Source organism: Pristiophorus japonicus, chromosome 13 (genome assembly GCF_044704955.1).
Source record: "Pristiophorus japonicus isolate sPriJap1 chromosome 13, sPriJap1.hap1, whole genome shotgun sequence".
NCBI classification, from domain to species: Eukaryota; Metazoa; Chordata; class Chondrichthyes; family Pristiophoridae; genus Pristiophorus; species Pristiophorus japonicus.
Window position 1 is genome coordinate 47,112,854 of NC_091989.1, and position 12,310 is coordinate 47,125,163.

General features: G+C 45.9%; 1 protein-coding gene across 7 annotated transcripts in view; it reads right to left on the reverse strand.

Moving 5' to 3' along the window:
• The window catches only part of gramd4a (GRAM domain containing 4a), a 229,354-nt gene that overhangs the window by 19,330 nt on the left and 197,714 nt on the right, over positions 1-12,310 (reverse strand). For all 7 annotated transcript variants that reach the window (XM_070897409.1, XM_070897407.1, XM_070897405.1 and 4 more), the window contains one exon: positions 8,313-8,406. In XM_070897409.1, the coding sequence (XP_070753510.1) occupies positions 8,313-8,406 (94 nt within the window). The remainder of the gene's footprint in view (positions 1-8,312; positions 8,407-12,310) is intronic.

A 12,310-nucleotide genomic window follows, 5' to 3' on the forward strand; every position in this document is an offset into this window, starting at 1 on the left:
CAGCCAGTGGAGAGTTTCCCCCGATTCCTATTGACTTCAGTTTTACTAGAGCTCTTTGATGCCACACTCAGTCAAATGCTGCCTTGATGTCGAGGGCAGTCACTCTCACCTCACCTCTGGAATTCAGCCCTTTTGTCCATCTTTGGACCAAGACTGTAATGAGGTCTAGAATTGAGTGGTCCGAGCAGAACTCAAACTGGGCATCAGTGAGCAGGTTATTGGTCAGTAAGTGCTACTTGATAGCACTGTTGATGACACCTTCCATCATTTTGCTGATGATTGAGAGTAGACTGATGGGGCAGTAATTGGCCTGATTGGATTTGTCCAGCTTTTTGTGGACAGGACATACTTGGGCAGTTTTCCACTGTCGGATAGATGCCAATGTTGTAGCTGTACTGGAGCAGCTTGGCTAGAGGCGTGGCTTGTTCTGGAGCACAAGTCTTCAGTACAACAGCCGGGATGTTGTCGGGGCCCATAGCCTTTGCTGTATCCAGTGAGTTCAGCCGTTTCTTGTTATCACATGGAGTGAATCGAATTGGCTGAAATCTGGCTTCTGTGAAGGTGGGGGCTTCAGGAGGAGGCCGATATGGATCATCCACTCAGCACTTCTGGCTGAAGATGATTGTAAAATATAATTTTCACGGCCAGAGAGGTTGTTTGGCAATAATTATGACTTACCATGCCATTAAAAATTCACTTACTTCATATTGCACCAGCTCTAACTTTTTCTGCTGTGCTTAGTGGGTAAGTACAGCAACTTCTCGCCCTTACATCGATTTCAATGCCAAGTTCATTGGCGAGGTACTGTTATAGCGCAGCCTGTGGGGGAGCAGGGTAACTTAGACCGCAACTTACGATTTCCGCTTTTAACTGCGTATGTGCGAAATCCGGAAGTTGCTGTCCGATTTACTCCATAATAACGGTGAGCGCTGTTAGCCTCAGTTATTCTCAATGCAAAATCCAGGCCAATATAATCAAAAGGCAAAATACTCCTGATGCTGAGAATCAGAAACAAAAACAGAGAATTCAACAAATGCTCAGCAGTCCAGGTTGCATGTGTGGAGAGATTCAACATGTTTACGTTTCAAATAGTCCCACGCAAACTTGTCGGTTCTCTTTACAGATGCTCCCTGATCTGATGAATGTTTCAGCATCCTCGGTTTTTGTATTTAATACAGAACTGGCACAGCATCAAAGTTGTTTTGTAAAAGGGAAAACGTTATTAAGTGCTCAATTACGCTGCCACCTGCAGGTGTCATAGACAATTACAAATGTAACAAGGCATGGATGTAACTAATATTGAAATATTCATAACAAATATTTTCCAGGTGACAGAACACACTGCTTTTGATATACAAATGGGTTACTGCTGGCATTCAAATATGGTGACTGGGTTACTAGGCGAGTTTCACATCTCGTGAAAAATGCTTATAGAAAGAACTTAACGCATTGATTGGCTAAAAGGGCTTAACAAATGGGCTTTAGTGAGGCACTACAATGCTTAAATGAATAAATCCAGACATTTGCAATTCATTTAAATGTTGTTCATTTAACAAGGACTGCTATCATTGAAAAATATAGAATAGGATTTTCGCATGGTAATTTTATTCTCTTAAGCATTGTATTCTTTTATCAGTTATCCAAATAGGCTTGACGGTATCACTCTCCTACATATTAAGTGAGTACAAAACTTATTCGTGTCATAGCAAGAGGCTATGTTGTAAACATTTTGCTGAGCATTAAAAAGCTTTTGTTCACAAAGTGCAAAGTGCTGAATTATGGATAAGGATATGAAAGGTTCTGATTGTGTGAGAACCATTCCACCCTCTCTTCCAGTAAACTCAATTTCACTCAGACTCAAAATCTAATTGTTCTCAATCACAGCAAACCATATGCAGAAGAATCTGAAACACATTACAGAAAGACACTTATAGAATAAAAACATATTGTTTAAAGTCAACAATTAACTCAAAATCTAGCTTCAGATTACTAATTTTAGAACTTGGTTTCACTTGTGCCAGTTCATTCTCTGATGTACTGACAGCCTTGAACCTCTTTAACTGTGAATGAATTGAACAAGAGAGATTGACTACAAAACCTGTTATTTTTGATTGGACAATAATCCAGCAAGGTGTTTTTGCATATCTATCATTCCAACTAGTCAGTTATCATCCTATTAGTTTGGGGTTTTTGATCACTTCATTAAAGCATCTAAAGTGTAAATAGCATCATCTTGTTTTGGAGTCAAAACTACCTGCGCATCAAAGGTGTCAATGAAATTAATTCAATACCAATATATGTGGCTCTTCCAGCAAACACAAATGTACCATCATCTTTGTGTGATGCAGCGGGCACTGTGTCTGGATGAAAATAATGGAAAACAAATAGTGCATGAAGCAGAAAATTCCATTTAAAAATAAATGGGAAAGACAATGGGATAGATAGCCTAACCATAACATGGAATTTTTTTTATAATTTTGGCTGTAGAACACAAGAACATAAGAAATAGGAGCAGGAGTAGGCCACCTGGTCCCTTGAGCCTGTTTCGCCATTTAATAAGATCGTGGCTGATCTGATCATGGACTCAGCTCCACTTCCCTGCCCGCTCCCCATAACCCTTTATTCCCTTATCACTCAAAAATCTATCTATCTCCACTTTAAATATATTCAATGACCCAGTCTCCACAGCTCTCTGGGGCAGAGAATTCCATAAATTTACAACCTTCAGAGAAGAAATTCCTCCTCATCTCAGTTTTAAATGGGCGGCCCCTTATTCTGAGACTATGTCCCCTAGTTTTAGTTTCCCCGATGAGTGGAAATACCCTTTCTGCATCCACCTTGTCAAGCCCCTTCATTATCTTATATGTTTCAATAAGATCACCTCTCATTCTTCTGTACTCCAATGTGTATAGGCCCAACCTACACAACCTATCTTCATAAGTCAACCCCCTCATCTCCGGAATCAACCTAGTGAACCTTCTCTGCACAGTCTCCAATGCAAGTATATCCTTCCTTAAATACGGAGACCAAAACTGTACGCAGTACTCCAGGTGTAGCCTCACCAATACCCTGTATAGTTATAGCAGGACTTCTCTACTTTTATATTCTATCCCCCTTTCAATAAAGACCAACATTCTATTTGCCTTCCTGATTACTTGCTGTACCTGCATACTAACTTTAGGTGTTTCATGCACAAGGTCCCCTCTGTACTACAGCACTTTGCAATTTTTCTCCATTTAAATTATAATTTGCTTTTCTATTTTTTCTGCCAAAGTGGATAACCTCACATTTTCCCACATTATACATCATCTGCCAAATGTTTGCCCACTCACTTAGCCTGTCTATATCCCTTTGCAGATTTTGTGTGTCCTCCTCACAATTTGCTCTCCCACCCATCTTTGTATCATCAGCAAACTTGGCAACATTAGAATCTGTCCCTTCACCCAAGTCATTAATATAGATTGTAAATAGTTGAGGGCCCAGCACTGCGGCACCCTACTAGTTACTGATTGCCAACCGGAAAATGACCCATTTATCCCGACTCTGTTTTTTGTTAGTTAGTCAATCCTCTATCCATGCTAATATATTACCCCAACCCAGTGAACTTTTATCTTGTGCAGTAACCTTTCAGGTCATCATCATCATCATCATAGGCAGTCTCTTCGAATCGAGTAAGACTTGCTTCCACTCCTGAACTGAGTTCTTTGGTGGCTGAACAGTCCAATACGAGAGCTACAGACTCTCACAGGTGGGACAGATAGTCATTGAGGGAAGGGGTGGGTGGGACTGGTTTGCCACACGTTGTTTCCGCTGCCTGTGCTTGATTTCTGCATGTTCTCGGCGTTGAGACTCGAGGTGCTCAGCACCCTCTCGGATGCACTTCCTCCACTTAGGGCGGTCTTGGGCCAGGGGCTCCCAGGTGTAGATGGGGATGTCGCACTTTATCAGGGACGCTTTGAGGGTGTCCTTGTCACATTTCCGCTGCCCACCTTTGGCTCATTTGCCGTGAAGGAGCTCCGAGTAGAGCACTTGCTTTGGGAGTTTCGTGTCTGGCATGCGAACTATGTGGCTTGCCCAGTGGAGCTGATCGAGTGTGGTCAGTGCTTCAATGCTGGGGATGTTGGCCTGGATGTTGGCTGATGTTGGAGTGTCTGACCTCCCAGGGGATTTGTAGGATCTTGCGGAGACATCGTTGGTGATATTTCTCCAGCGACTTGAGGTGTCTGTTGTACACGGTCCATGTCTCTGAGCCATACAGGAGGGCGGGTATTACTACAGCACTGTAGACCATGAGCTTGGTGGCAGTCTTGAGGGCCTGGTCTTCAAACACTCTTTTCCTCAGGTGGCCGAAGGCTGTACTGCCGCATTGGAGGCGGTGTTGGATCTCGTCGTTGATGTCTGCTCTTGTTGATAGGAGGTTCCCGAGATATGGGAAGTGGTCCACGGTGTCCAGAGCCACGCCGTTGATCTTGATGACTGGGGGGCAGTGCTGTGCGGTGAGGACAGGCTGGTGGAGAACCTTTGTTTTACGGATGTTTAGTGTAAGGCCCACCTTATCGAATGCCTTCTGGAAATCCAAATACACCACATCAACTGGTTCCCCCTTATCCACCCTGCTCGTTACATCCTCAAAGAACTCCAGCAAATTTGTCAAACATGATTTCCCTTTCATAAAACCATGCTGACTCTGCTTCCTTAATAGTGAACTCCAGCATTTTCCCAACGAAAGATGTTAGGCTAACTGGTCTATAGTTTCCTGCTTTTTGTCTGCCTCCTTTTTTTTTTTTAAATAGGGGCATTACATTTGCAGTTTGCTAATCCGCTGGACGCCCCCAGAATCCAGGGAATTTTGGTAGTTCACAACCAATGCATCCACTATCTCTGCAGCCATTTCTTTTAAGACCCTAGGATATAAACCATCAGTCCAGAGGACTTACCCGCCTTTAGTCCCATTATTTTACCGAGTACTACTTCTTTAGTGATAGTGATTGTATTATGTTCCTCCCTCCCTATAACCCCTTGATTATCCACTATTGGGGTGTTTTTAGTGTCTTCTACTGCGAAGACCAATACAAAATATTTGTTCAACGTCTGCCATTTCCCTGTTCTCCATTAATTCCCAGTCTCATCCTTTAGGGGACCAACATTTACTTTAGCCATTCTTTTCCTTGTTATGTACCTGTAGAAACTCTCACTATCTGTTTTTATATTCCGTGCTAGTTTACTTTCATAATCTATCTTCCCTCTATCATTTTTTTAGTCATTCTTTGCTGACTTTTAAAAGTTTCCCAATCCTCTGGCCTCCCACTAGTCTTGGTCACATTGTATGCCCTTGTTTTCGATTTGATACCATCCCTTATTTCCTTAGTTAGCCTCGGATGGTTGTCCCTTCTCTTAGTCTTTCCTTCTCATTGGAATATATTTTTGGTGCGAGTTATGAAATATCTCCTTAAATGTCTGCCACTGCTCATCAACCGTCCCATTCTTTAATCTATTTTCCCAGTCCACGTTAGCCAACTTGGCCCTCATATTTTTGAGGTCTCCTTTATTTAAGCTTGGGACGCTGGTTTGAGATCCAACTTTCTCACCCTCCAACTGAATTTGAAATTCACCAATGCTATGGTCACTCATTCCAAGAGGATCTACTGGGAGATCATTTATTAATCCTGTCTCATTACACAGTACCAGATCTAAGATAGCCTGCTCTCGGGTTGGTTCCGCAACGTACTGTTAAAGGAAACTATCTCGAATTATAGTATAATATTAGTCAGTATCTTCTTCAGACAAGATATTGGCCCCAAGTTTCCACATGATTTGCTCCTGATTTTTTTAGGAGCAACTGGTGTAGAACGGAGTATCTTAGAAATCGGAATTCTCGTCATTTAGTTTGCTCCAGTCCTAGTCAGTTAGAACAGTTTCACTTTGGAACAGAATTTATTTTTCAAAAGGGGGCGTGTCTGGCCACTTACGCCTGTTTTCAAAGTTTCGTCAGTGAAAACTTACTCCAAACTAACTTAGAATGGAGTAAGTGAAGATTTTTGTACGCTCGAAAAAACCTTGTCGACACTTTAGAAAATCAGGCGTAGGGAATGCGGGGGGGGGGGGGTTAAAGGGAAGTTTACAAACATTAAACACTTCAGTTTTACAAATAAAGAGCCATCATCAATAATAAATGATAAATACATCAATAAATCAACCAATAAATCAATCAAAAAAAATTAATCATTTTTTAAAAAAATCAATAAAACAAAACATTTTCTACTTACCGACTGCAGCACCGGGAGCCCTTCAACAGCATGCTGGGATGCCCCCGCAGTGTGTCTCTGTCAGTGTCTCTATCTCTCTGTCTGTCTGTCTGTGTCTCTCATTCTCTGTCTGTCAGTGTCTGTGTTTCTGACAGCGAGAGGAGGGGGAAGGAGATTGGGGGGGGGGGAGGAAAGGAGGTTGGGGGGGGGGGGAAGGAAAGGAGATTGGGGGGGGGGAAGGAAAGGAGATTGGGGGGGGGGGGGAGAAGGAGATTGGGGGGGGGTGAAGGAGATTGGGGGGGGGTGAAGGAGATTGGGGGGGGGTGAAGGAGATTGGGGGGGGGAGAAGGAGATTGGGGGAGGGGGAAGGAGATTGGGGGAGGGGGAAGGAGATTGGGGGAGGGGGAAGGAGATTGGGGGAGGGGGAAGGAGATTGGGGGAGGGGGAAAGGAGATTGGGGGGGAAAGGGGATTGGGGGGGAAAGGGGATTGGGGGGGAAAGGGGATTGGGGGGGAAAGGGGATTGGGGGGGAAAGGGGATTGGGGGGGAAAGGAGATTGGGGGGGAAAGGAGATTGGGGGGGAAAGGGGATTGGGGGGGAAAGGGGATTGGGGGGGAAAGGGGATTGGGGGGGAAAGGGGATTGGGGGGAAAGGGGATTGGGGGGGGAAAGGGGATTGGGGGGGGAAAGGGGATTGGGGGGGAAAGGGGATTGGGGGGGAAAGGGGATTGGGGGGGAAAGGGGATTGGGGGGGAAAGGGGATTGGGGGGGAAAGGGGATTGGGGGGGAAAGGGGATTGGGGGGGAAAGGGGATTGGGGGGGAAAGGGGATTGGGGGGGAAAGGGGATTGGGGGGGAAAGGGGATTGGGGGGGAAAGGGGATTGGGGGGGGAAAGGGGATTGGGGGGGAAAGGGGATTGGGGGGAAAGGGGATTGGGGGGGAAAGGGGATTGGGGGGGGAAAGGGGATTGGGGGGGGAAAGGGGATTGGGGGGGAAAGGGGATTGGGGGGGAAAGGGGATTGGGGGGGAAAGGGGATTGGGGGGGGAAAGGGGATTGGGGGGGGAAAGGGGATTGGGGGGGGAAAGGGGATTGGGGGGGAAAGGGGATTGGGGGGGGAAAGGGGATTGGGGGGGGGAAAGGGGATTGGGGGGGAAAGGGGATTGGGGGGGGAAAGGGGATTGGGGGGGAAAGGGGATTTGGGGGGAAAGGGGATTGGGGGGGAGGGAAGGGGAAGGAGATTGGGGGGGGGGGGGGGAAAGGAGAAGGGGGAGGGAGGTTGAACGGGCCGGGCCCGAGACTTCGGGCAGGGCCCGTCCCCAGCACCAGATTCACAGATAGGTGGCGTTGGGTCGGGTCGGGGGGTGGTGGGAGGGAGGTCGGTTCGGTTCGGGTCGGGGGGGAGGGAGGGAGAGGGAGGTCAGTTAGGATCCAGTCCGGGGGAGGGGGAGAGTGCGGGAGTCGGGTCGGTGTCGGGTCCGGGGGAGCGGGAGTCGGGTCGGGTCCAGCCCGGGGCGGGGGGGGGGGGGGGAGGAGTCGAGTCGGGTCGGGAGGAAGCAGGAGCTTGTCCGTGGGAGGAGCCTTATTCACGCAGCCCCAGTGAGGCCATTCGGCCAGGGCTAGGGGCTGCGTGCTTCGGGTCCCTCCCACACAGTTTCGGGCGCCTGGAGCTACTGCACTTGCGTGCCCACTGTAGCGCGCATGTGTAGAGGTCCCGGCACTGTTTTCGGCGCAGGGACCTCGCTCCGCCCCCTACAGCTCCTGCTGCGCTGCGCCGAGGGCCAGAGGACCTGCAGGGAGGTGGAGAATCTGGAGGGTTTTTTTAGGCGCACTTTGCGGCGCGAAAAACGGGCGTCCAGGTCGGGACTGCGCCGTTCTAGGCGCGGCTCGAAACTTGGGCCCATTGTCTTGCATTATATTTATGTCCCAACAGATAAAACTTAGTTGTTTTCTTCTGAAGTAGTTCCAAATGTTTTGTGATTTTGTCTTAATTGTTAAATTGTACCAATATTGAACAGTCTTTTGTTACACACTATTGAGTCTCTATAGAAAGCTCATAATATTACCTACTTTTCTGTTACATAGAGAAAACCATTGCGAATGTAGTCGGTGGGTATCTTCTTGTCCCTGTTAATTAGACAGCAGCGCCAGCCATTTTCACATACTGGAAAAAGAGTGCATTTTTTAATTGTGTATATTCATGAAAAGTGAACTGATTTTCTGTTTGGTTACGCTAACAGAGTAACTTGGTTTTCCAAAATTAACCTTTGTTCAGAATTGACAAAAGAATGTCTTCAACTGGGACCGAGAAAAGGCATAATAGAAATAGTAGATGCATTGGTGGTCATTTTCCAACATTCCATGGACTCCTGGTAGTCATTCACAGTCTAAGGATAAGGGGTAAGCCATTTAGGATTGAGATGAGGAGAAACTTCTTCACCCAGAGAGTGGTGAACCTGTTGAGGCCAATTCACTAAATATATTCAAAAAGGAGTGAAATGAAGTCCTTACTACTAGAGGGATCAAGGGGTATGGCGAGAAAGCAGGAATGGGATACTGAAGTTGCATGTTCAGCAACGAACTCATTGAATGGCGGTGCAGGCTAGAAGGGCTGAATGGCCTACTCCTGCACCTATTTTCTATGGATCAGTTCCTATGGATTGGAGGGTAACTAATGTAACCCCACTTTTAAAAAAGATGGGAGAGAAAACAGGGAATTATAGACCAGTTAGCCTGACATCGGTGGTGGGAAAATTGCTGGAATCAATTATTAAAGATGTAATAGCAGCACATTTGGAAAGCAGTGACAGGATCGGTCAAAGTCAGCATGGATTTATGAAAGGGAAATCACGCTCGACAAATCTTCTAGAATTTTTTTGAGGATGAAACTAGTAGAGTGAATAAGGGAGAACCAGTGGATGTGGTGTATTGGGACTTCAAAAGGCTTTTGACAAGGGATTAGTGTGCAAAATTAAGGCACATGGGATTGGGAGTAATGTATTGACATAGAGAGAGAACTGGTTGGCAGACAGGAAGCAAAGAGTGGGAATAAATAGGTCCTTTTCAGAATGGCAGGCAGTGACTAGTGGGGTACCGCAAGGATTAGTGCTGGGACCCCAGCTATTTACAATATATATAATAATGATTTAGACGAAGGAATTGAATGTAATATCTCCAAGTTTGCAGATGATACTAAGCTGGGTGGCAGTGTGAGCTGTGAGGAGGATGCGAAGAGGCTGCAGGGTGACTTGGACAGGTTAGGTGAGTGGGCAAATGCATGGCAGATGAGGTATAATGTGGATAAGTATGAGGTTATCCAGTTTGGTGGCAAAAACAGGAAGGCAGATTATTATCTGAATGGTGACAGAATAGTAAAAAGGGAGATGCAACAAGACCTGGGTGTCAAGGTACATCAGTCATTGAAATTAGGCATACAGGTACAGCAGGCAGTAAAGAAAGCAAATGGCACGTTGGCCTTCATAGCAAGAGGATTTGAATATAGGAGCAGGGAGGTCTTGCTGCAGTTGTACAGGGCCTTGGTGAGACAACACCTTGAGTATTGTGTGCAGTTTTGGTCTCCTAATCTGAGGAAGGACATTCTTGCTATTGAGTCAGTGCAGCGACGGTTCACCAGACTGATTCCCAGGATGGCAGGACTGATATATGAAGAAAGACTGGATCGACTTGGCTTATAGTCACTGGAATTTAGAAAAATGAGAGGGATTCTCATAGAAGCATATAAAATTCTGACGGGATTGAACAGGTTAGATGCAGAAAGAATGTTCCCGATGTTGGGGAAGTCCAGAACCAGGGGTTACAGTCTAAGGATAAGGGGTAAGCCATCTAGGACTGAGATGAGGAGAAACTTTTTCACCCAGAAAATTGAGAACCTATGCAATTCTCTACCACAGAAAGTTGTTAAGTCCAGTTCGTTGGATATATTCAAAAGGGAGTTGGATGTGGCCCTTACGGCTAAAGGGATCAGGAGGTATGGAGAGAAGGCAGGAGTGGGGTATTGAAGTTGCATGATCAGCCATGATCATATTAAATGGTGGTGCAGGCTCAAAAGGCCGAATGGCCTGCTCCTGCACCTATTTTCTATGTTTCTATAATGGACTTAATACACGATTAGTAAAATTTAGCTCTGGTAATAACAAATGTGCTGGAGAATATGAAGGAGAGAGCAGATTAAGTAAAACAGAGGTTAGAGGTGTACTGGGGAGGGATGTGACGATTGGGTAGGCAGGGGAATTTTTGCAGTCGAGATGGAGAGCTCATGTGGAGCCTGATTAAATGCCAGCATATGAAAGAGGCCCATGGATTCAAGAAGCTAATGTGGGTGGCTTGAGATTAAAAAAATAAAAGGAAGAGGTTACCAGTGGGATGCGTTTTGATTATTAATTCATGTAAAACTTTATGAAAATAAAGTTAAATTACTACCTTACTTTAATTATCTAAACAAGCATGACTGCCATCTCAAAAATTTAGGCTGCTGCACAGCAAGATTCGATGACCAAAGCTTGCAACTACTTGCAGACTTAACCAGCATTTTTGGTATTAACTCTCAATGTACTCCATTGCAACTAATGGGCTCAATTTTCCCCAGTGATTTGTGTTGTTTTTTGCCGCTTTTTTGGGCCTAAATTTAAAAATCCAAGTTTCCCCAAAGACTGTGTGCCAGCATAACAATTAGTTACAATTTTTTTAGGTTCGTTTTTTTTTGAGTCCGAGGGGACATAACCTGATGTCTGCGCCAGTTTTTCACCATTATGCAAGTTTGGCCAACTTACATTTCTCCTAGGACAGCGTATGTCACCACTCCCAAAAAACCTTCTGGCACTTAAGAAAAACCAGCGCACATCAAAAAATTGGCTCAGAAAGATGCCATTGTTGTTCGGCGAAGTTTTGGAGGGAGTCAAGAACACATCAATATGCATCATCAAGCTTAACTTTTTCCAACTGAAAACGCAGAAAATGGAAGTTTCATGCAATTCTTTAAGTTCTGATTTTTTTTTAAGTGCCATGCCACCACCGAACGTCTCCAAACCAGGCTCGAGGGTCGGAGCATCGGCCAGCAGAATCTAAGCAAGCCCATTATGCATGGTCAGACCTGGGTGTGGTCCATACTAGGGCGTTGACCTTGGGGCTTCTTGCAAAGGTACAATTTAATCATGGGACAATATTGACAATGCCATACCTCATGCAATCCTTCTGCACGATGGTACTGCGGAGGAGACAGTTGATTCGACGTCATCGCATGAGGAATCTTGGAGCACGTAGGATGATGGGCAAGTGGCCTTACCAACACGGGTATATTGAGACAGGCACCAGAATGATATGTAACCGAGATCTGTGACTTAGTAAAAGCAGACTTGCAATCTTGAAGCATCAGGAGGACTGCTTTGTCAGTTGAAGTGAAGGTTACAGCTACACTTTCATTCTATGCATCTGGATCATTCCAGGCCACAACTGGGGATGTGTGCGCCATTTCTCAACATGCAACACATATCTGCATTCAGCAGGTGACTGCTGCATTATATGCCCGGAGGAATGACTACATAAAGTTCCCCATGACTGCACAGGCAATGCATGACAGGGCTGTGGGTATCTCCAGGATTGCTGGCTTCCCCAAGGTACAGGGCTGCATTGATTGTACCCACATCGCCTTGCGGGCTCCTTTGGAGGATTCAGAGATGTACAGGAACAGAAAAGGCTTCCACTCCATTAATGTGCAACTCGTGCGTGACGACATGCATCGCATCATATCAGTTGATGCAAGATACCCTGGGAGCACCCCTGATGCATTCATCCTATGTGAGCGCTATATCTGCCATGTTTCAGCAGCAGCCAGAAGGGCAGAGCTGGCAACTGGGAGACAACCTGGCCACCCTGGCTCATGATGCTCCTGCGCATAACCTGGACAGAAGCTGACCAGGAATACAACATGTCACACATTGCGGTGTGCAGCATTAGAGAGGACCATTGGCTACTTGTAATACTCCCCTGAGATTGACTGTCAGTTCACTGTAGTGTGCTGCAAAGCTTAGCCATCATGAGGCAGCAGCAGC